At 50.3% G+C, this 25,573-nt stretch overlaps 1 protein-coding gene across 1 annotated transcript in view; it reads left to right on the top strand.

Moving 5' to 3' along the window:
- The first annotated feature begins 10,888 nt into the window (after nucleotides 1–10,888).
- The window catches only part of LOC140394238 (transmembrane protein 114), a 100,363-nt gene continuing 85,678 nt past the window's right edge, over nucleotides 10,889–25,573 (top strand). The window contains exons 1-2 of the mRNA XM_072481268.1: nucleotides 10,889–11,296; nucleotides 11,512–11,592. Of these exons, the coding sequence (XP_072337369.1) occupies nucleotides 11,113–11,296; nucleotides 11,512–11,592 (265 nt within the window). The 5' untranslated portion in view covers nucleotides 10,889–11,112. The remainder of the gene's footprint in view (nucleotides 11,297–11,511; nucleotides 11,593–25,573) is intronic.

Below are 25,573 nucleotides of genomic sequence, written 5' to 3'. Positions count from 1 at the left end.
GTTCTAAATGTGTTTTGTTCTGACTGGACAGGGTCTTCAATCCTATTGTTCACAGACATGCAAGTTTTGAAGCTTTTCTCAGGATGCAGGTTCGGGAGTTTATAAAGAAAAACAGTGGAGTTTCTGGCACACTTTGTCGCAAATAATCTTTTTAGATTGATGATGAGGATGAAAACAAATAATTAGCCTTAGGTCATTACCCTTGATATCCATTACCCATCTAATTGTGCATCAGAAAATAGCCAATTCTCTGTATGAGCTGAATCACGGCAGCTGGAGCAAAGGCAGTATATCACTGAGACAGCCAGGTTTGATGCTTTCAGTTAATCAGTTCACAGTTTACATAGATCAGATGAAACTAGATTTAGAAATGCATGATAAATAGTGACTATAATTTTTCCCCTTCAAGAAGGATTGATGTATTTCCACAATCGTCCTTTATTAAATATATTATCAATTTCTTGTAGCATTCAAAATACTCAAAACCAAGATCCTGATGTAAAAATTAAATGCCACTCGGTGGAACTTGGTGGTTAGAATCCTGAAACTTAACTTAAACCCACTGATTTCCATCTTAGCTGCAGATTCAGTGAGTAGCTGGAAGTAAATACAAATCTGGGGCCAATAACATCCATTAGCGTGCAATACAATTTTAAGTGGGCGGGTCAGAAGTCTTACCCAGCACCACATTTGTTGAGTAAAATATTTGGGATTGGCTACACAAACTGACTGACTTGACTGGGAGTTCAGGTTATTTGAATCTATTCGCCACTCTGAGTAACGCATTTCCAAGGCAGTTCGGAGCGTCCACTTTGATACTGTATGATTTTTCGCCGATTCAACTACCCTTGCATAAGCACTCCTCGCTTATCATGGGTGCTGTTTCTGCACCATTCCTTTGGATGGATGAATATTTGGAATGTAGAGCAGCAACAGCAGCTTCATTTATAAGAAAAGCAGCAGTCGGGCCTGTTTGTAGGGAGCAGTTGAGGGGCGCTATTCATAGAAGGCCTTACCCAGTCCACAGGCTGACAAACCGTGTTTTGATTTTCTGAGAAACAGTAGAAGATTAGGCTGTGTTTCACCAGGCAGACTGCTGATGACTGTGGCTTGCTGCAGCAGTACTAACTGCCTGCTGCATCAGTGACCCATGTTTTCAAGATGTTCTCACAGTAATCACCGTCCTTAATTTTTTTTTTGTGAGAGGCTTCTTCCTGGCTTCTACAAGGGACATCAAAAGCATATCTCAGGTTGCAGTGTCCTCCTTGATAGAGTAAACCCTTGCCTTCGCACTGGATGCCAACAGCCAGATTGAGGGAGCTTGGAAAAATTGCAGTAGTGCCAACTTCCTTCACATTCTAGCTGTGAAGGGACACAACATTCTGTATATACGCCAGGCCGATGACATTCTTCCACAAGCCCACTGGTCCCCAGCAACGCATGTACAGGAGAACTTTGATACCACCAGGAATACAATAGAACTCACCACTAGCATTTTGAAGCAAGGTTTCAGGTGCTTTAATTGTTCTGGGTGCTCCTTTCAATAGGCTCCAGACAATGTGGGCCATACCTTTGCAATTTGCTATGTTTGGAACAACCAGTCAATGGAAAGAGAATCTCGAGGTGACACAAAACAAAGAGGCACCATTGGATGGGGAGGAATTGGATGAAGGTGAAAGAAGAAGCAGAAGACACATCACAGAGAGGACAGTGAATATCACAGCACCTTCAGTGAACTCCTTAACACCCATGTCTGAAAAGTCACAAAAAGCACCTCAGCATGCCCAGGCTTTAACATATATTGTTGCACCTACATCCTTCTTCTGAATGCCAATGAAACCATTCAGCCAAAATTCATATCAGTGATGCAAACTAACCAGCTGTAACAAGAAGAACATATAAACCAAAGGTGCAAATGAAATAAAGGGATAGTTGGATTTTGCTGTAGGAATAACAATGAGGCTATTAGTGCTTACGGTTAAAGAAGTGTAAATCATTGCACATATGCGTAACTCGCCAACTGAAACAAGTCCAGAATCTTAAGAGTTCAATTCGTAATCTTTTGACTCACTCCCGAAGTTCATAATGTGCACGGTTTCTTTATTGTAGCATGGAGGCATGCAGGTCAACAGGGAGCTTGAGTTACCAGAAAACCAACAGCATTTGCACAAAGGCTTTCGAGTTGGAAGAAAATTTTCCATTTATATAGTGCCTTTCCCATCCTCAGTGTATCCCAAAGTGCTTCACAGGCAACAAATGAATCATTGTTATTAATTTAAAATGTCAATCAATGTGTTCACAGCAAGCTCCCACAAACAACAATGAAACAAACAATCTGTTACCGTATAATAGTCACAAATATTGATTAATATTGGCCGGGATTCTCTGATCTGAGTTCGCCCCATTCCCACTGCCAGTGAGAACGGAGAATTTGGCACTCAGCCAAAACTCCATTCACTGCAGCGAGACTGGGGAATCTCACTGGCGTGAACGGATGGAGAAGCATTAGGTGACTGTGTGGAGTTTGTATGTTCTTCTCCATGTCTGCGTGGGTTTCTTCCAGGTGCTCCGGTTTCCTCCCATAATCCAAAGATGTACAGGTTAGGTGGATTGGCCATGCTAAATTGCCCCTAAGTGTCCAAAATGTTACTGTGAGGTTACTGAGTTACATGGATAGGGTGGGGGCAAATGCCTTGGTTGGGTGCTCATTCAGGTATCAGTGCAGACTTGATGGGCCGAATGGCCTCCTTCTGCACTGTAGTGATTCTATGAATTACAGCTTTTATGAAGCTTCCACTAACTTATCTTTGACGATACAGTAAAATTCTTCTAAAGTATTCATGTCCATCATGAGATGAACTAAATTGGAACGGTTAGTTTTAACTAAGATATATTGGAAGGAATAAGTTGAATGCCTTTTTGTTTTACACCTTGTTATGTTGGGCAGCACGGTAGCATTGTGGATATCACAATTGTTTCACAGCTCCAGGGTTCCAGGTTCGATTCCGTCTTGGGTCACTTTCTGTGCGGAGTCTGCACATCCTCCCCGTGTGTGCGTGGGTTTCCTCCGGGTGCTCCGGTTTCCTCTCACAGTCCAAAGATGTGCAGGTCAGGTGGATTGGCCATGCTAAATTGCCCTTAGTGCCCAAAATTGCCCTTAGTGTTGGGTGGGGTTACTGGGTTATGGGGATAGGGTGGAGGTGTTGACCTTGGGTAGGGTGCTCTTTCCAAGAGCCGGTGCAGACGCGATGGGCCGAATGGCCTCCTTCTGCACTGTAAATTCTGTGATTCACTGAATTCTTTAGAAAAGTTCAACAATGTGTATACATATAGCTGCAATAATTACAATAATCATTCAAGAATGTAAAGTTTATTAAACACAGTCAAGTGAGTGCATATGCTGAAAATATACTCTATACCCATATCAATTTTATTCTTTATTTTTCTAGGTAAGTTATGTTTTCTGTAATTGTAATTTAAAACGAGTTTTATCTGTCGATATATCCACATTTTTGTGAAACTAGCCCAACTGCATGTCAAAAACAAGTCTTTTCAACATAAAAAGAGTCTCTCCATTGTATTTGATTGATGATTCTATGAGGCCTGTCTAGGAATTTCACTATATGTAGATATTTCTGAAGAAAAAAAAATTACATTAAATTAAGCTGAAATATATAGGTTTGTACAGTACGAAGTCTTACAACACCAGGTTAAAGTCCAACAGGTTTGTTTCGATGTCACTAGCTTTCGGAGCGCTGCTCCTTCCTCAGGTGAATGAAGAGGTCTGATCCAGAAACACATATATAGACAAATTCAAAGATGCCAAACAATGCTAGGAATGCGAGCATTAGCAGGTGATTAAATCTTTACAGATCCAGAGATGGGGTAACCCCAGGTTAAAGAGGTGTGAATTGTATCAAGCCAGGACAGTTGGTAGGATTTCGCAGGCCAGATGGTGGGGGATGAATGTAATGTGACATGAATCCCAGGTCCCGGTTGAGGCCGCACTCATGCGTGCGGAACTTGGCTATAAGTTTCTGCTCGGCGATTCTGCGTTGTCGCGGGTCCTGAAGGCCGCCTTGGAGAACGCTTACCCGGAGATCAGAGGCTGAATGCCCTTGACTGCTGAAGTGTTCCCCGACTGGAAGGGAACATTCCTGCCTGGTGATTGTTGCGCGATGTCCGTTCATTCATTGTCGCAGCGTTTGCATGGTCTCGCCAATGTACCACGCTTCGGGACATCCTTTCCTGTGCGTATGAGGTAGACAACGTTGGCCGAGTCGCACGAGTATGTACCGCGTACCTGGTGGGTGGTGTTCTCACGTGTAATAGTGGTATCCATGTCGATGATCTGGCACGTCTTGCAGAGATTGCCATGACAGGGTTGCGTGGTGTCGTGGTCACTGTTCTGAAGACTGGGTAGTTTGCTGCAAACAATGGTTCGTTTGAGGTTGCGCGGTTGTTTGAAGGCAAGTAGTGGGGGTGTGGGGATGACCTTGGCAAGATGTTCATCGTCATCAATGACGTGTTGAAGGCTGTGAAGAAGATGATGTAGTTTCTCCGCTCCGGGGAAATACTGGACGACGAAGGGTATCTCCACATCTCCACATATAGGTTTGTGGTGCAGTAACGCAGCTGAGCAACATTGTCACACTATAATTATAACAAACATATTCCCAACAGCCATATGTCTTCAATTTCTAAAGTGACAATCATTATTGGCACAAGCTCAACATATGAAATAATTTCTTTCTCTTCCACCTTGTGGCAATCTGCAGTTTTGTCCTGATCAATGAAAACCCATTGTACTTGTTGTGTAATCAAAATGGAGCAGTCAATTACTATTCATCACTGGATTGTGAAGTAAATCACAGTGAAAAATCTATATGTAATTACAATTATTACAACCATGCCACACAGAAACTTTATTAAAGTTTATCTATTTAGTACATCTTGAAAATACCTCCACATTGTTTTCCATTGTTTTCCTTGCTGACTTTTACACCCTTCCCAGCTCTTCCTTTTTGAATATCGTTGACTCTTTGTTGGGGTCCAGTCAGTTCATCAAAGCACCCAGTATGCATTTTGAGTCTTGACAGTGAGCAACACAATGATATTGTGTTGAATAGCCAACGTTCCCTGCAATGAATTTGTCTTAATCCACTTACATAACAGTGACTTGGCTGTTGAAGCACAACTAGGATCTGATGAAATGTTTAAAGATGGCATGCCAAATCGTAGGTGAAGTAAGAAGTCTTACAACACCAGGTTAAAGTCCACCAGGTTTGTTTGGAATCGCTAGCCTTCGGAGCGCAGCTCCTTCATCAAGTGAGTGAAGTTGGGTTCCAGAAACACATATGTGTTCCACAAACACACATGGAACCCACCTCTTCACTCACCTGATGAAGGAGCTGCGCTCCGAAAGCTAGTGATTCCAACTAAACCTGTTGGACTTTAACCTGGTGTTGTAAGACCTCTTACCGTGCCCACCCCAGTCCAACACCGGCATCTCCACATCAAATTATAGTTGCGCTGCGGTTATGCACATTGTTACATGCCCAAGACTCAAAGTAGGAAATAAAAGAGCCAAAGAGTGATGTTGATGTGAATCTATGTTTTCTTAAATAGCTACAGCAGGACCAAACATGTCTTTGTTAGAATAATTTAAAAAGTGATTCTCTACTGCTATGTTTCAAATGTTTTGCACTGCAATGGGCAGGAGGGGGTTAATTTAAACAGCACTAATTTCGCCTCACACCACCCATCACTAAACAGAACTGTGTCTTGATTTGTTTTCCTCCTTTTAAGCAGTGGCATATTTCCCACAACCCTTCAGATTTGATGCAATCCAGTTTTCTATTAACAAAGCCACAGCAAACTTGAGACAGTATGAACTCAAAGGATTAGTTTATTTGCTGACGCACAAAATGCAAAAAGTGGGTTCGCAAGATCCCTAACCCCACCTGCCCCTCTCGCCTCCCGTGCCTTCAGATAGTAAAGAGAGGGGTAAAGACAAGAAAAAAATTATAGTTCAGAGGTCACAGGGAAAATAAATATTATTTCACTTGTATTCCAGAGTTCAGAATCAAAATCCCATTTGGTATTCCTTCACGGAGGTCTGTGGGTTGAAAACTGATGCTGTCTAATTCACGTTCTGGCGGTGTTGAATTCAGACAATGAGATAGGCATGCAATGATGAATCAGTCTTGTAAGCAATGGTATGGAATTTCTCACAGAAGCAATGTAGATGGGGCCAGGCGCTCAGCCTGGGCAGAGCTTCTTGTCTGAATGCAACACCATCAGAAAAGTGAATTAGGCAAATGGCCTTTGTATTGCACTCTCTGAATTTAATCTGGGTAGCCCACAGGTGTCATTAATGGCTCTACAGGGATAACAATATGCCAGTTTCCTAATACTGCCAGATAGTTTATTTTGTTTGAGGTCACAGGCAGACATAGATTCAGCCATATTAGGTCATTATCCAGTTTGAAATTTTTAGAGCTGGTAATAAACTCCCCAGATATAACAGTGTGCGGGCTACCCCAAAATTGCCAGGTAGATTCTTTTGTTTGAGGATGACAAATAGACAGAGATTCAGCCATTTTTACAGGTCTTTGCCCAGTTTAAAAAAATCTAGATATAGCCATGAGGATATCTATATATGTTTTACAAAACATGCAGTATGAGGTCTTAGTCCCTCACAACATGTTGAAGAGGGCTGATATAATCCAAAAAACAATTAAGGGAATCAAGGGATCTGGGAATGGTGCAGGAAGGTGTAGCTGAGGTAGAGGATCAGCTATGGTATTATCAATGTTCCAGATTCAGATCCCCTGTAGCCACGTAAAATGGCTGCGTTCCGATTAATCTGGCCAAAACCCAGTTTGAAATTGCTAACCCGAAAGACTGCTGGGAAAAGCAGCTAACAAGACACAAGCAGGCAGCTGCGGACAATATTGCATATTTGGCTCTGGGGAAGTTAGCCCAGATCGATACTCAGGGCTATCAACAGCCCATCAACCCAGGTATTTGCAGTTACATTCAGGACTGTTTGCAGCCCATCTATCCGGACATCTGCAGTTAAATCGGCTATCCCCGGGAACAATTGCAACATATTAGCAATTGAATACCGGGCCAGACCTGTCGGCGCCTGCAGTGGCTGAAACAAAGACGGGTGAACGACCACCTCCCGACCGAGGAATTGCCTCACCATTGGACACATCGACCCCAGGGATTGGGAACAAATCCAATCACTTGGGACTCAGGGTCAAGGGCCGCCCCGGGAGGCGGGAAGCCCTTGGGCCCTATAAAAGTGAGGGGCCAAGTTCAGATCTCTCTCTCTCTCCTCTTCACCTGCTCGAAATCTTCGCAAGACCAGCAACCGGCAACTGTAAGTTTGAATCCAGTGATCGCTATCCGGTAGAGACACCTAGCCACCGACCTGTAGCAGCCTTTTGAATCCCGCGGGCCAGATCTGATTGGACAAGCCATTCGTTTCCCTGACCTGGTGGGCTCTTCCTAAGTTAAGTATTGGCCATTAGTGATAGGTTTATTATATAGATAGTAGTATTAGTGTATTAATATTGCTTGTTGTATATAATAAACGACCGTTGTTTTAATCCTTACTAAGCGGTGTGCTGTATTATTAATCATAACCTGAACTTGAACCACGTGGCGGTATCAGAAAGATACTTGGCGACTCGTGAGCAAAGGTGACGTAATCAGAGCCAATAGACTAAGGCTAAAAAGAGCAACACCACCCCAGGGCTTGAGCACAAACATTAAGTCTGACACTCCAGTGCAGAACTGACGGACCATTGCACTGTCGGAATTGCTGTCTTTTGAAAGTGATGTTAAACCTTAGCCCCACCTGGCTGCTCATTCGGATGTAAAAGATTCCACATTGTTGTCTGTGTGAGTATGCTGCGTGAAAATTGGCTGCTGCATTCCCGACATTGCAACAGGAACTACATGTCAAAAAATACCTAATTGGTTACAAAGCACTTTGAGATGTCCAGTAGAAATGTTAGCTTCTAAGAAATATTTGGTCAATTAATACTTTTGAAACTGATCTACATAGCTAAATTTGTTACCATGGCAAGTCAAGTAATTTAGTCAGATTTCATATTGTAGTTTAAGATTGTCCAAATAACTTACTAAATAGAAGCCATTCAGTCTCTCGAGCATGCCTCACCATTCCATTAGGAAGAAAGAAAGTCTTACATTTATATAGCACTTTACATGACCATCAGGTGTCTCAAAGTGCTTTTTGAAGTATTTTTTGAAGTGTGGTCGCTGTTGTAATCTGGGAAACACAGCAGCCAGTACGCACCCAGCAAATTCCCACCAATGGTAATGTGATGATGACCAGATATAACCTGTTGTTTGTGATGTTGTTTTAGGGATAAATATTGGCCAGGACACCAGGGGTAACTCCTCTGCTCTTCTTCAAAATAGTGCCCTGGAATCTTTTATATCCAGCCGGACAGCCCATTGGAGCCTTAGTTTAACATCACATCTGAAAGACAGCATCTTCGATAGTGAGATGGTCCCTCACTGGAGTGTCGGACTTGATTTTTGTGCTCGAGCCCTGGCGTGGGATTTTAACATCAGTGCTGATAGCTGTATGCACTCGGGGGCTGGATATTGGAAAGAACTCCTTGGGCTGTATGACTCAGATTGAATAGAAACAGTAAATATTGCACGTATCACAAATGTATTGAAGCTCCTCAGAGTGCAATATGATCTATGTAGGAAGTTTGAATATCACTGCGCTTTCTGCGATGACCATTTTGAAATTTTGAAATGTTTTGTAAAATTCTTTCATATATTTTATGACTAAAGTATATTTTTGCATATCGAAAATATCCTGGCTGATCTTCTATATCAGTTGCACCATCCTGCAACCCCCCATAGCCTTTGATTTTCTTACTATTCAAGAGCCTGTCACTCCCTGACTGGTATATACTCAATGACTGATTATCCACAGCTTCTCTGTGGCAAAGAATTCCGAAGGTTTACAACACTTTGAAAGAAGATTTCAGTCCCAAATAGCAACTCTTTTACTCTGAGACTGTGATCCCCTAGTTCTCTATCCTCCCCCCTGTCAATCCCCTTACACATTGTATATGTTTCTGTGTGATGTGATCATTTCTCATTCTTCTAAACTCAGGGGAATATTGGGCTGGTTTACTCAATCACTCCTCAAAGGACAAACACCCCATAGGCAAGGAGAACAAAACTCGACACAGTGCTCCAGGAATAAAAATAGAAAATGCTGGAATAACTCAGCAGGTCTGTCAGCATCCGTGGAGCGAGACAGAGTTGCTTCCAATCTTTATGATTCTTCTTCAGCGTGTACTCCAGGTGGGGATTCACTAGGAATGGTGGGCTATAAATGAACTAGAAACCTGTTGAATATATGACTTTCCCAACATTTGCAGTAGTTATGACTTGGGGTGTTTTGATTTAATGTTTCCCGCACATTGTTATTTTCTTCCCCTTAGCATTAATCATTTCTAATGTGTTCATGAGCATCGCTAGCTAGGCCAGCATTTGTTGCCCACCCCTAATTGCTCTTGAGAAGGTGACGGCGAGCTCCCTTCTTGAACTGCTGCAGTCCATGTGGTGTAGGTACACCCACTGTGCTCTTCAGGAGTTCCAGGATTTTGACCCAGCCACAGTGAAGGAACGGCCACCATACATTCCCAAGTGAGGCTTGGAGGGGAAGGTGCAGGGAAAGGTGTTCCCATAGATAGGCGGCCCTTGTCCTCCTAGATGGCCAAGATTGCAAGTTTAAAGTTGCTGAGGAAGGAGGTTTGGCGAGTTGCTGCAGTGTATCTTCCAGATGCTGACACCAACCTGTTTCCACAGCATCTTTGCAGACTCTGACTAAAAGGATAGCAGAACGTTGCCTGTTTTCTGAACGTTAGTTGCCCATGATCTAACCAACAGTAATTAGGGCAAACGGTGTCATTGACTGCGAACTCCATTTATGGAATTGTGTTTATTTTTAACTGAGTAAGAAGTCAATGCGGTTTGTATTTATTAATTCAGGGATTTGAAAATAATAATAATCGCTTATTGTCACAAGTAGGTTTCGATGAAGTTACTGTGAAAAGCCCCTAGTCGCCACATTCTGCCACCTGTTCGGGGAGGCCAGTACGGGAATTGAACCCGCGCTGCTGGCCTTGTTCTGCATTATATGCCAGCTGTTTAGCCCACTGTGCTAAACCAGTAAAACTGCCTTAAAAAGAAGTACAGAGACTGAGCAGCTGCTATTAAAATTGTGAATGCATTTGCAAAATAGAAGAACCAAATTAAATGTCAAATACTTATAGGGTTCAAGTTATTCCTATTAAAAACAAACCGATTGCAATACACACCAATCCTCAGAATTGAGAGCCCCATTTGTTTAAATGAGATAGCATTAGTTTTGTTTCTGATCGTAATTTAACTCCAAGCATAAACCAATGTGTTTCAATCCAAACTTCACAGTGTTTCCTTTTCTCCGTGTGTGTGTTTTTTTAACGTGTTCTCTATGTTTATTTCAGATTGACCGCATTGCTCCCTCTTTACATCCACTGTATAATTGTGAAGTAGTGTGCTATCTTTTCACGAGGAGACTGTAGAAGCATTTCAAGGAGACCTCAGCTGTGCAGCCCTGCTGTAAACATTACTTTAAAGGCAGCCCTCAACTCCTGAGTCTCCTCTCTCTCACACATACACACACAAAACTGCCCAGATAACTGGAAATCCCAAAGTTCTCTCCCCCCCCCCCCCCCCCCCAGTAAACGGTGAGGGTTCTTCACTAATAGCAATGGAGATACTTGTACCGGTGGATTGTCCGGCTTCGTTCTCGAGACATGTCCACACACATTCACACAGCAGCAGTTTTTGCAGAGTTTATGTCTCACACACACATTTCATCTTGGCGCCGCAGCGAAGATCAGAAGCAGAAAAACAAAACAAAGAGCACTCGCCACGGAAAGGTGCTATCATCTCATCGAACAAGCCATGAGTAAGGTGTGGTGCCACTGTAGTTTTTCTGGCACCCAGACGGCGCAGTGACTGAGGGTACAGGCATTCTGCTTGCTTGTCCAATCCCCCAGGATGAAGTTAACATTCGGCATGCTCTCCATCTCCGTTGCTTTGACCGGTGCGATGAGCTTCGTATTTCTGGTGGTGGCAATTGGGACAGATTTCTGGTACATTATCGATGCCTCCAAACTGGAAACCTTCTCCAATTCCTCCGACCAGCTCAGCTCCCACTCTGGGCTTTGGAGAACTTGCAAATGTAAGAGACCCTTCAAATTCTGGAGAAATATCAGATGCTTTCCTATTTCAAATGTTAACAGCAATTTGTTTATTTTTTTAACCTGAGAGACATTTGCAATATTTCGTCAAACTGTCATTCACTGTCGGACAATGTTGACCTTTTTCCTGCTTTATTTCCAGCATGTCGTTGATGATGTTTGTGTTTACCGTGTGTTTTTTTGTGTGTGTTTACAGTTCAAAGCAAATGTTTCCACTTAATTAATCCATTCTGGCAAGGGAATACAAATTTCACGGCCTCACAAAGACAACTTCTAAGTAAGTTTTAGTTCCCATCTAACTAATGATCATTTATGTGTGAAGCGGCTGGCCGCTATGTGCAGAGCATGTCATCAAGCATCGTTTTCAATACAAGGCGCAGTGAAGGATATTCACCTCCATTACTGAGTTAGAAACTAGATTCCCTTGAAGAGGGGTGTGTGTGTGTACAAGGCTGTGAAGAGTGGTAAGGGCTGTCTTACAGCCTAGATGGGCACAAGCACATTTGTGGGAAAATACTTTTTAAAAACAAAAGATATTAAGGAAGTTGAAGACATTGAAAAAAGTCTATCCTGAAAAAGAAACCGTGCAGAATTCTGTGGGCTAAGCCGAGGTGTAAGTGAAAAATGAACTCTAAACTGCTGTTTAGATAGAAGAAGGATTTGTTTAACCTGGGAAGGGCAGTGCCATTTGGATGGATGGTGTATGGTACATAAGGCTTTACAGGCACACAATGTGAATCCCGAATCTTTGATAGTGCTCGCTGGGCAACTTACAGAGGGCACAGTACTCACACCAGGGGCGTCATTCTCCGACCCCCCAGCGGGTCGGAGAATGGCCGTTGGCCGCCGTGAATCCCGCCCCCGCCGGTTGCCTAAGTCTCCGAAGGGAGAAAAGTCGGCGGGGCGTTAATGGCGCCGCTGACGTCGGAGAATGTCACGGGTCTGCGCAAGGCAGCCGATTTTGGGCCTGCCGATATTCTCCCTTCCGGATGGGCCGAAGTCCTGTCGACGTGATGACCCGTTCATGTCGACGTAAATCAAACCTCCTTTTCATCGTCATGAACCTGTGCTCCAGGTTTACGCCGACCAGCGTGGAGGTGAGTGACGGCCTGGGGGGTTGGCCGCTGGGCAGGCGATGGCGTGGCCGCAGTCTGAATGTGTGGGGAGAGGTGTGTCTCGGGTTGTGTGTGTGTGTGTGTGCGGCGGGGGGTGGTTAGAGTGGGCTGGGCTCCGGGGGAGTGCCGGGAGGGGGGTCCGTGCCGGGGAGGAGGATGGGAGGTCCGTGCCGGGGAGGAGGTTGGGGTCCGTGCCGGGGAGGGGGATAGGGGGGGTCCATGCCGGGGAGGGGGATGGGGGGTCCGTGCCGGGGAGGGGGATGGGGGGGGTCCGTGCCGGGGAGGGGGATGGGGGGTCCGTGCCGGGGAGGGGGATGGGGGGTCCGTGCCGGGGAGGGGGATGGGGGGGTCCGTGCTGGGGAGGAGGTTGGGGTCGGTGCCGGGGAGGGGGATGGGGGGGGGGGGGTCGGTGCCGGGGAGGGGGATGGGGGGGGTCGGTGCCGGGGAGGGGGATGGGGAGGGTCGGTGCCGGGGAGGGGGATGGAGGGGGTCTGTGCCGGGGAGGGGGGTGGGGGGGGGTCCGTGCCGGGGAGGGGGATGGGGGGTCCGTGCCGGGGAGGGGGATGGGGGGTCCGTGCCGGGGAGGAGGATGGGAGGTCCGTGCCGGGGAGGAGGTTGGGGTCCGTGCCGGGGAGGGGGATAGGGGGGGTCCATGCCGGGGAGGGGGATGGGGGGTCCGTGCCGGGGAGGGGGATGGGGGGGGTCCGTGCCGGGGAGGGGGATGGGGGGTCCGTGCCGGGGAGGGGGATGGGGGGTCCGTGCCGGGGAGGGGGATGGGGGGGTCCGTGCTGGGGAGGAGGTTGGGGTCGGTGCCGGGGAGGGGGATGGGGGGGGGGGGGTCGGTGCCGGGGAGGGGGATGGGGGGGGTCGGTGCCGGGGAGGGGGATGGGGGGGGTCGGTGCCGGGGAGGGGGATGGGGGGGGTCTGTGCCGGGGAGGGGGGTGGGGGGGGGTCCGTGCCGGGGAGGGGGATGGGGGGTCCGTGCCGGGGAGGGGGATGGGGGGTCCGTGCCGGGGAGGAGGATGGGGGGTCCGTGCCGGGGAGGAGGATGGGGGGGGGGGCCCGTGCCGGGGAGGAGGATGGGGGGGTGTCCGTGCCAGGGAGGAGGTTGGGGGGTCCGTGCCGGGGAGGGGGATGGGGCGGGGGTCCGTGCCGGGGAGGAAGTTGGGTTCCGTGCCGGGGAGGGGGATGGGGGTGGGGTCCGTGCCGGGGAGGGGGATGGGGGGGGTCCGTGCCGGGGAGGAGGTTGGGGTCCATGCCGGGGAGGGGGATGGGGGGGGTCCGGGCCGGGGAGGGGGATGGGGGGGTCCGTGCCGGGGAGGAGGATGGGGGGGCCCGTGCCGGGGAGGAGGATGGGGGGTGTCCGTGCCGGGGAGGGGGATGGGGGGTCCGTGCCGGGGAGGGGGATGGGGGGGGGGGTCCGTGCCGGGGAGAGGGATGGGGAGGCGTCCGTGCCAGGGAGGGGTATGGGGGTCCGTGCCGGGGAGGGGGGTGGGGGGGGGGGGTCCGTGCCGGGGAGGGGGATGGGGGGGTGGTCCGTGCTGGGGAGGAGGTTGGGGTCTGTGCCGGGGAGGGGGATGGGGGGGGGGTCCGTGCCGGGGAGGGTGATGGGGGGGTCCGTGCTGGGGAGGGGGATGGGGGGTCCGTGCAGGGGAGGGGTTGGGGGGGTGGTCCATGCCGGGGAGGAGGTTGGGGTCCGTGCCGGGGAGGGGGATGGTGGGGCAAGTGAGTTGGTCCACCTGGCCAGGTTCATGCCTCCAACAGTTGGACCCATGCGGTCCATGCCACCTGGCTGGGGGGAAGGAGGGGATATGGGCAATGATGAAATGTCGTCATTCCCCCCCCCCCCAACCAGGCCGTCATGTTTTCCGATCATCCAGCGATGTTGGCCGCCGTGGCGGCAGCTGCTAATGTCCATGTTGCCCTGGATGAGGAGGAGGAGGAGGAGCGTGCCAGAGAGGCGGCGCAGCCTGCCGCAGAGGGGCAGGCGGCAGCCGCCCACGCTGGAGGGACACCTGACCGACAGGACGAGGAGGGGGAGGAGGATGTCGCGGCCCCACGGCAACGGAGGCACCCGATGTGTACCGGCCCCGGCAGTCATCCCAGGACCTCACGGACCGGGAATGCAGGAGGAGACTCCGGATGAGTCGGGAAACCGTGGCACACATCTGCCACCTGCTGGCACACCTGTCACCGCGTGGCACTGGCGGGGGACACCCTCTCCCCGTGTCCGTCAAGGTTACGGTTGCCCTGAACTTTTATGCAACGGGGTCATTCCAGGCACCGAGTGGGGACCTGTCCGGCATATCGCAGACATCGGTGCATCGGTGCATCCGGGCAGTGACAGATGCCCTATATGCCATGGCGCACCGCTACATCCGCTTCCCCGTGGACCGGGCCAGCCAAGATGCCCAGGCCATGGGCTTCTCTGCCGTGGCCGGGTTTCCCATGGTCCAGGGCGCGATCAATGGGATGCACGTCGCCGTGCGGCCACCTGCAGATAACAGGGCCGTGTTCACCAATAGGATGGGGACCTATTCGATGAACATACAGGTGGTCTGCGACCACCGCATGATGATCCTGCACGTCTGCGCCCGTTACCCAGGCAGTGTACACGACTCATACGTGTTGTCGCGGTCATCCATCCCCGGCATGTACGAGGGACGCCATCCCCGGCTGATGGGCTGGTTGCTGGGCGACTGGGGCTACCCATTGCGATCGTGGCTGATGACGCCTATACGGAGGCCACGCAATGAGGCGGAGAACCGCTACAATGATGCCTATGTAGTGACAAGGGGAGTGATAGAGAGGTGCTTTGGCGTGCTGAAGATGCGTTTCAGGTCCCTGGACCTCTCTGGGGGCGCCCTCCAGTATCGGTCAGATAGGGTTGGCCGCATCATTGTGGTGTGCTGCGTCCTGCACAACATAGCCCAGCAGAGGGGCGATGTGCCGCAGGCAGAGGAGGGCGGAGTGGAGGAGCAGCAGGAAGAGGAACCAGTCCTCCCCAGATGAGGGGGATGGGGGCAATGGTCAGGGCAGACGGGGTAGACACAGGCGGGTGGCTGTCCACCGTTACCGGCTGGCCCTGCGGGCACGGGACAGACTGATAGACGCCCGCTTCACTGACTAGATGGGCGTGGGAATCGGGTAGTATGGCCACAGACCGCACACCATGGCAACAGCCGACCACCCACACCCCCCACCCATCCACCCACCCAGCACCCTCACCCACCTCCCCAACCCCACCCACCCCACCCGCATGCACACCACCCCCCCCATTGTCGATCCACCTGCGGCACAATGGCCGGGCTCACACAGTTGCGGGTGGACGCGTGTGTATTGCAGGCCATGGAGGATGATGACAACCCGCCCTGCGGTGAGCTCCTGGCTCCACATCGTTAGACTATGTCTGACCCATGGCCACAGTACCACCATCCACCCGGACCATTCCTGCATGCGGCTGTGACACTGCAGCGCACGGTCCCGTCCTCTGCCCGGGGGGATGTTGATGGCGGCCCAGGGGGAAGGGGGCAGACTCACCTGGGGCTGAGGTAAGACCACCCCTCACACACACACTTGCGCTCAACGTACAAGACACCCCCGCACGCTTTGGACAGAGCACAAAGGCAGCTTCTGTCGGTGTAACATTGACTTTACTAACCAAAGGAGTTCATGCACGTGCCCTAGCCCCTAAAACTCATCTGTGCCCTGCACCCGTGCCAACTTACTCAGTGTCTAATTGTTTGGCCTTACGGGCCCTTTGACTACGTCTAGGTGGTTCCCCAGATGGTACAGCAGAACTGGAGGTGGACTCCTGTGATTCCTGCCCTCTGACACTGGATCCCTTTGGCGGCCGTTTCCTGGGGCGTCCTGGCCTAGATGGGCCAGGCTGCGGCCCAGGCGACTGGGATGGCGAGCTGCCAGCCTGTCCTGCCCGTTGCCCACCCGATGCACCTGGGACGGAAGGGGGGGAGTCCGAGGTGTCGCGGTGTTCCCGGACCTCCCCTACAGGGGGACCCGGGACGGACTACACCACCTCCTCCTCCCTCGGGGAGCCCGATGCCCCCAGGCCTCTACATAGGTGGGGGATGCGAACGGACTGGCCATCCGACGCCCCCCCGGCATCTGGCGCTGCTAGTCCTGGAGGCCCATGCTGGTATCGACAGGGGTCTGCAGGTTTGCAGCCATGGAGCCCAGGGGGTTGGCAAACCCTGTCTGTGACAGTGCGACGCCGGCTCGCACATGGCCACAGGCGCCGATGCCCTCAGCGATGGCCTGCAGAGACTGGGCCATGGCCTGCAGAGACTGGGCCATGGCCTGCTGAGACTGGGCTCTGGCCTGCTGAGACTGGGCTATGGTGTTGAGCGCCACTGCCATCTGGCGCTGGAACTGGCTCATGGCCTCCTGTGAGAGGGCAGCCATGTCCTGGGCCACAGACGCCGCCTGCACGGAAAGCCCCAGGCCTCGCAAACCGTTCCCCATGTCTGACACCGTCGCACCCATTGCCTCCACCGCGGACGCCACCCGTGCGGTGTCGGCCTGGGTGGCACACATGACCGGCACCACTTCCAGCTCCTGGACGCGGGTGGACTCCTCCACCTGCGACTGCAGCCGCCGCAAGCCGGCCGTCACCCTCTTCGCTCGTCTCCGGGTCGGTGGTTGCATCGGATCTATGTGTGGGTGTGGAAACTCCAGGAACCCGGGACCCATCTGGGCGGCAGATGTTCGCTTGGGCTGGGCTGCCCTCCGACCGCCCGGCCCCTCTGCTGCTCCTACCTCCACCTGCTGTACCGGGACGGCTGTGTTGTGCGCACCAGTGAGTGTACCAGACGCCTCATCACTAAAGTGCCCAACCGAGGTGAGTGTTTCTGCGATGGTGGAGGGTGTTGGTGACAGTAGTGGCGTTGTGTCGTGCTCTTCGTCCCACTCTGAGTCCATGGCACTTTGGGGTGGGGGTTCGTCTCCACCCATCCACTCTGAGTCACTGTCCGGTATTTCGTCTTCCTGGGTAGTGCTGTCCCGGGTAGTGGTATCCTGGGTAGTGGTGTCCTGGGTAGTGGTGACCTGGGTAGTGGTATCCTGGGTAGTGGTGTCCTGGGTAGTGGTGTCCTGGCTCGGATGTGACGGGGGCCTGTGGCTGCCCCCCTCGTCACTGGGTGGCACACGCCTGCCTCGTCGCTCCCGCACGTGACGGGGGTGTCGTCTCCCTGTTGCTCCAGGTCTCTCCCTCTCCCGTGGTGTGCGAGGGCCATCCTGCGGGCGTCGCATGCCGGAGGGTCCGGGTCTCTCCGTCTCCTGTGGTGTGCGAGGGGCATCCTGTGGGCGTCGCATGCCGGAGGGTCCGGGTCTCTCCGTCTCCCGTGGTGTGCGAGGGGCATCCTGCGGGCGTCGCATGCTGGAGGGTCCGGGTCTCTCCGTCTCCCGTGGTGTGCGAGGGGCATCCTGCAGGCGTCGCATGCCGGAGGGTCCGGGTCTCTCCGTCTCCCGTGGTGTGCGAGGGGCATCCTGCGGGCATCGCATGCCGGAGGGTCCGGGTCTCTCCGTCTCCTGTGGCCTCCGAGGGGCATCCTGCGGGCGGTCTGCATCTGCGGGGATGGGTGCCTCGACGTTTGCTCCTGCGATACACAATGAAGCATGCATGGTTAGACACGCAGGCAGTGATCAGGTGATATGGGGGAGGGGGGATATGGGGGAGGGGGAATATGGGGACGGGCTGTCGGTGGCTCACTTGCTAGTACGCCCCGGACCTCTGCATCAGCAACCTCCCGGTCGTCAGGTCCGCCAGCCAGTTCCAGGGCCCTTTCCTCGTGTTCGGTCAGTGGCCTCTCATCAGCGGGGCCTCCTCCAATCCTCACATGCTCCCTATTGTTGTGTGCGCGCTTCTCCTGTGGGGGGGGGGGGGATGGGTGGGGATGGTGGCAGGGGTAAAAGGCAACAGTGTTGTGCAGGTATATGAATGCACGCCATCGGTTGCGCGTGCATTGCAGAGGTTAAGGTTAGGGCTGGATTCACTTGGGGATATGGGGGAGGGGGGATATGGGGGATATGGGGAGGGGGGATATGGGGAGGGGGGATATGGGGGAGGGGGGGATATGGGGGAGGGGGGATATGGGGGAGGGGATATGGGGGAGGGGATATGGGGGAGGGGGGGATGATATGGGGAGGGGATATGGGGAGGGGGATATGGGGAGGGGGGATATGGGGAGGGGATATGGGGGAGGGGGGATATAGGGGAGGGGGGATATGGGGAGGGGGATATGGGGGATATGGGGGAGGGGGGATATGGGGGAGGGGGGATATGGGGGAGGGAGGAGTATGGGGGAGGGGGGATATGGGGGAGGGGAGATATGGGGGAGGGGGGATTTGGGGGAGGGGGATATGGGGGAGGGGGGATATGGGGGAGGGGGGATATGGGGGATATGGGGAGGGGGGATATGGGGAGGGAGGATATGGGGGAGGGGGGATATGGGGGAGGGAGGGATATGGGGAGGGGGGATATGGGGGAGGGGGGATATGGGGGAGGCTCACCCTGCCTGCTCTGATGAGGTCGTTCACCTTGTGGCACTGGGTGCCTGTCCGTGGTGTCAGGGCCACAGCGGTGACGGCCTCTGCCACCTCCCTCCACAAACGCCGGCTGTGGTGTGGGGCAACTCTGCGGCCGTGCCCAGGATACAGGGCGTCCCTCCTCTGCTCCACTGCATCCAGGAGCGCCTCCACATCCCGTGACTGGAACCTCGGGGCTGAGCGGCGGCCAGCCATCCAGTCGGGTGTTCCGGTCGGGTGTTCCGGTCGGGTGGGGGGGAGCAGCGCGGCCTTATGAGCCGTCACGCCGTGTGGCGTGTATGACGCTGCACGGCGTGAACAATGTGCGCAAGTGTGGATCCCGCCACGTCGCTGCTAGCCCATTTTGGGCCGGAGACTTTTGAACCATTTTTCCGGCGTGATGCTAGTCAGATTTGCGCCGTTTTCTGCGCCGATCGGCGGACTTTGCGCCGATAACGGAGAATTTTGCCCCAGATCAGGGACTACCACCTTGTCACCATGGAGGATCTGTCCATGATGAGTTTGGGTTCAGCTACTCCAATGGAACTGAACTTTGCCTCACCCGGTAACCATGTTACCATGGTACAATCAACAACTCAAAGGGGCAGTGTGACTAGCTTGGCACCGTAACTGTTTCAAAAAACAATTTTAATGATTTCAGGGGAAAAGATCACACAGCACCACCTAATGACCTGAAAGCTAATTATTATAAAGCAGTTTTACATTTAGCTTTTAAATGACCATTATTGTACCACCTCCCCCCAAGACAGGTAATAGAGTCATAGAGGTTTTACGACACAGGAAGAGGTTCTTCGGCCCATCAATGTTTGCGCTGGTCATAAAGCACTTACCTACTCTAATCCCATTTTCCAGCACTTAGCCTGTAGCCTTGTTGTGAGGTTTCCCCACTTGACCACACAGTTTGTGGACACTATTCCTTCCATGGTTTTGTTGATGTCTATCCAGTACACAGCTGATCTGGCTCTTTGCCGGTTGACTGTGTGTTTTAATATTTGATGTCCTATAGGAAATACTTATGTAACAGGTTTCAGTAGAGTACATGAAGTATGCAAGACATTTAATAGATAATCTATTTGTGGTCATTAACTGAATGGCATACTGAGATCAAACAAATAACAGCAAGTCCCAGGCAATACCGACGATATGTTGTGAATTGTAAATATTCAGTCCTTATTAATTTTTGAAAGATGCTAGTATTTCAAAACTCAGGTGCTATGCAACAGGCTGGCGTCTAAAGACTTTGGAACCGATAGTGAAAGTGGTGACAACACAAATGTTCTGAATGTATTTTAAGTTATATTTTGTTCTCTCAATAATAGTCCCAAACCTGTCTGACTTTAATGCATTTTCTGGATAAGATCCTTCACACTTGTTCAGAGAATACAATTGAAATCTTTTCACATAATAGGTGATCCCTTTGTCACCTCTGACCTTCAATATCTGTCACAAGCTTGCCTTTCTCTATTCCATTGATTTGGCCAAGCACATCAATCCTCCTTTCTATATTCTCATTATGTTACAGTCAGCGACATTGTACAATCTCCTTATTTCCCCAATCTGTGAATCCTTACCTGCCTCACAGCTTCTTTTTCCTAACAATTTTTAAAGCCCAAGTTGGGCATTATATAGTCCTCATTCCCCGATTTACCTAACTTTTATTCTGTTCAGCTCATTGTGTGGACTATGAGCCACCATGGCCTGTCATTCAAAAATGTTGAAGTCTAAATTAGACCTAAAATAAGAAAATAAATATCCCCCATATCCCCCCTCCCCCATATCCCCCCTCCCCATATCCCCCTCCCCATATCCTCCCTCCCCCATATCCCCCCTCCCCCATATCCCCCATATCCTCCCTCCCCCATATCCCCCATATCCCCCCTCCCCCATATCCCCCCTCCCCATATCCCCCATATCCCCCCTCCCCCATATCCCCCTCCCCCATATCCCCCCTCCCCCATATCCCTCCCTCCCCCATATCCCCCCTCCCCCATGACTGACATGGCCAATATTATTATGCCAGAGGTAATTTGTGTAGTGTTTTCTTCTGTAGCTAATGTTATTTCAACAATTTTCAATATCAAAATTTTATACTTCACCACACTATATCTCATGGGGCATGGCCTTCTAATCTTGATTGCGACATCAATCATTATGACCGACTTACAACATAATGGTTAGGCGGTTGGATTGGTTATCATACAAACTTTGTACACCAATGGCTTGAAAATTATCTTCAAGGGATCTAGTCTTAGAGTGACTATATTACAAAGTGTAACTGTAACTAAACTGTAACTGTAGCTGTAACTAAGAAATGTATCTGCGGAATAAAGTATTATGGGCAGGATTCTCCGTCCTACGATGCCGGAATCGCGATTAGACGCAGAATCGGGCGTCAGCCGAAAATCGAGGTCAGCCGAAAATCGAGCCAGGCGCCCAACGGAACGCCATGCTCCGGCGCCTCGATGGCAGTGTGAATGTGTTCCATTACCGTGCTGGCATGGGCATGCAACTCGTACAGTTAGCATATCATTAACGGGCCCGACCTGTAGTCTCCGGCCTCCCGCGATGCTCCATCTCCGCCAGCCAGAAGTGACGCTGATGCGGTTCACTTATAATGTTTAAATACGGGAAGCGGGCGCTGTGGCTGCTGAGGGTGAGAGGGGAGGTAAGAAAAGTCTCCAATGGCACTAACATGTGCTTCCAGTTTGCCGCTGGCTGGGGGGTGGGGGGGGGGGGAGCTGACGTCCAGGGCTGGAGGGAGAAGCAGTGGGTGACCAGGAGATGGGCCGTGGGTGAATGCCACACCAGTGGCACATTCAGCTAGCTCACCCTACAGGACACCGGCCGGCACCAAACCCAACCTGCCCACTGTGCCCCTGCTCTCATCCATCCTGCTCCTGGACAGGTAGGCACAACCCATGCATCACACATAGGACCCATGGCACACTACAATTGCAGTCCCAATGGGTGCCTACCACCCTCACCATGCCCCATCTGTGGTCCCTGCCTGCATGCATGCCACCAAATATGGCACCGGTTGGTGGCACATGGTGCCCTCCCGCAACCATGTGGTATCCTACTGGTGGGGTAGCACGCGGCCCACCCAAGGAGGGCACTCATGGTAGACCCCACAGGAGGGCACGGGACAGGGGCTATAGAGCGTAACGCTAGCAGAGATGGGTGGCGGGGCAGGAGGCCCCCCGGTGTCAAGTACCCAGCAGGGCCAGAGTTGCAGTGCAGAGGGAAGAGGGTCTGGGGGTGTTGCGAGGTTGGGGCTAGGGATGTTGGAGGCCGAATGGTCCTGCCTCGTTGCTCAATGAGCCACGGGGCTGAGACTGGGGTTGGGGGATACTAGCTGGTTCCAAAGTGTCTGGTGGTGACCCTTCAAGACAAGACGCATCCAAAAATGTGCAGGTTAGGTGGATTGACCTTGCTAAATTGTCCTTAGGTGAGATGGGGTTGCTGGGTTACGGGGAGAGGGTGAAGGTACGGGCTTAATTAGGATACTCTTTCCAAGAGCAGGTGCAGACTCGATGGGCTGAATGGCCTCCTTCTGCACTGTAAATTCTATGATTCTATGAGTGGGATCAATTCCCTTGTCAGCTTCTCAACCTTACCTGAGGTGTGGTGGCCTTCAGGTTAAATTGCCACCAGTCAGCTCTCAAAGGGAAGAGCAGTCTCTGGGACTGTGGGGTCATTTACATTAATATTTTACACATTGCCCATTATTTCTTTTGATTTCAATACAAGTTGTATGTTGAGAATCACAAACAGTTTTGAAGAGTGCAGAAACTTTCTTTAATTAACAATAAGGAGGAACTGTAAGACTACTTTGATTGCCAAATTGACTTAATGAAAAATGTTGGACTGGATTTTTCTGTAGGAGTAATGGTGAAGATAACAGCGCTCACCATTGTTAGATGTAAATTGGACAAAAACTATCAGCAATCGCACATAGACAGTAAAATGTGGAAATCAGGAAGTTGCTGCTCAATTTACTCTTCTCCTGCAGAAGTATTGCACTGAGACTTTGATTTGCAATACATAGGTGGGTATGAAGATACTGTTCACATGTGATATATAAATACTAAACTCAATAGAAATAGTTAGTGCTTGTTTGATCCATTGAGTAAGATATTGACACCATGACAAGTCTTAATGAAAGTCATCCTTTACAAGCATGAGATCTCATTCCTTTAGATTTTAATTACCACTGGAGATTTCCATAGTATTTTTCTTTTATTCAAGTAAACTAAACTCCCTGTATGGAATTATTCTTCCAGAAAAAGTAAATTGTCTTGTTGAAGAGAAACATGGAAATTACTACAACCAGCAAATACTTCTGCAAAGACCTATTCACAATCTATATACTTCTTCCTGCAGCACATTTTATGCTAGATGATATGGTGGTATTAGAGTGTGTTTGCACTACTCTTGCTCAGAAATATTTATACTCTTCTGATATAATCTGCAGACTATATTTGACACCGACACATCTGGCAACCCAGACATTGCAAAGAAACATCCTAAAAACTCAATGGTTCAGCGCTTGTAGTATTGGGCATAGGCTGAACATTTATCCACTTGCTATAGTCATTGAGTAAAACAAGGTGCTCTTTCCCTTCCACTTCAAATAAATTCACGCACTCTTTCCCAGAGTGTTGGACTATTTCTTTCTATTCTATTGTGCACTTTACTTACTGCTTCTAACTGTGCCCAAGGCACTGGCCTCGCCTTGCAAAATGTCAGCTATACTTTGTCCTTTGTTTTTTTTTACTTCAGCCTTGTGACGCCTAATTTTATCATTTGATCTTCCTTGCTCAAAGACCACTTTGTACTCTCTTAATCATTCTGCAACCTGGTTTATTTAACAGAGAATCCTTATGAATGCCTGATGTGAAGTGTTAATGGCTACAAGTTTTCATGCATAGGTGACAGAGCTCTCTAAATGCCTTTTTGGTGAAGTGCATTCTTCTATAACACAAAGGTTTCCTCAATAAACTCCTCGTGGGACCTTTTGTTCCTCACAGAATTTCCAGGTGGTTTTACATCACCAGAACTAGTCAGAAGCATTTCCTCTTTTTCTCTGCAGAAAGGACTTAACTGTTTTTGATGTGGTCTAAAAGTTGTCAATCATTGCTTGATATTCATAAACATTATAGCTAGTTTCACAGCTGGCTACTTGAAATCCACTCAAGCATGAAGGCGAATGAGATTATACAAGCCAGGTAGCTGGCTGCATGCAAGCTGTCAATCACAGTCCAGTAAAATCAATTTCACATTGGTGTGAATGAAAGCCTAACAGATCAAAGATATGAGGGGGTTCAAAACAAGCTGATGTGGTTTTCCATTTCTAGGAAGTTACAGCTAGTGCTTTCTCAACCTGAGCCAGCAGGTGTATTGCACGGATGAGTTTTAGAGCACTGATTTCTTTCACTGTCTCTGTCTGGACTGCTTTCTAGCTTCCAGGCAGGGGTCTCTGTATTGGGGGTCTTCCAGGCAGGGTCTATAGGTAGGGGTCTCTCTTATGGGGGGCTTCCAGGTAGGGGTCTCTCTTATAAGGCGGTCTCTGGTGAGGGTTTCTCTTCTGGCGGGGGCCTCTCTTATTGGGAGCTTCTCTTATGGGAAGGTCTCTGGTGTGGAGCTCTGTAAATTAGGTCTCTGGTGGGGGGGGTGGTCAGGTCACCCCTGTACTATGTGGGGGGGTGACCCAGAAAATCCCATAGTGGTGCGGCAGAATGTTTTGCGGGGAGAGGGGGCCCAGCCACTGGACCTCACTAGTGAGCCATCCGCTCAAAATGGCAGCCCGATAGCGGGAATCACGACGGAATCTCTTGCAATCCCCGCCATGTATACATTTGAATGGTAGAGGACAGTGACTCGCCTCTGATTTGCGCTCCCAGCAAGAGAGCAAATCAGAGGCGATTCATTTCCAGCGGGAGAACAGACAGCAAAATTCTCCGTCAGTGGGTTACTCCGGCCGCCTACCCACACACGCGGGCTTCCCGACGGTGAGGTACCCACAATGGGAAACCCCATTGGCCGGCTGCAAGAACGGCGAATCCCGCTGCCGGTGGGAGAGTCTGAAAACGTGGTTGGCGGACCGGAGAATCCCATCAAAAGTCTCCCAAACGGAGAATTCTGGTTGTAGTCTGGAACAAAAATGATCATAATTGTTCATTTCTTTGAAAATACAATAGACAGAGTTTTCTTTGTCAGTGGTAAGGCATCATCGACATCTGATAGCTTATTGAAAAATTGTGGGTGGCTTGCTAATGATTTTCCTCACGTTAAAATCATGGATGGAAAATTATAGGCAGGGTATCTGAGAATACCTAATATGTCACCCATTTCATGTGAGGCCCATTGGTGGTGTAAGGCCTTGTAAAGTCCCAGTCATTGAGTGACATCTAACTGAATAATATGAAACTTGACTGACATTAAATAGTGACATGACTAGAATGATGAGTAATGAGATGAAATCATTTGAAGTTTGGCTGTAAGCAAGGAATGACCTTGACTAGTAATTCATGTTCAAGTGAGCGCAAAATAAAGACACAAATGAATACCATTCATAGA

Source organism: Scyliorhinus torazame, chromosome 17, assembly GCF_047496885.1.
Source record: "Scyliorhinus torazame isolate Kashiwa2021f chromosome 17, sScyTor2.1, whole genome shotgun sequence".
Taxonomy (NCBI): Eukaryota; Metazoa; Chordata; class Chondrichthyes; order Carcharhiniformes; family Scyliorhinidae; genus Scyliorhinus; species Scyliorhinus torazame.
Note: the sequence above shows the minus strand (reverse complement) of the source record. Positions and strands in the feature narration are given on the sequence as shown.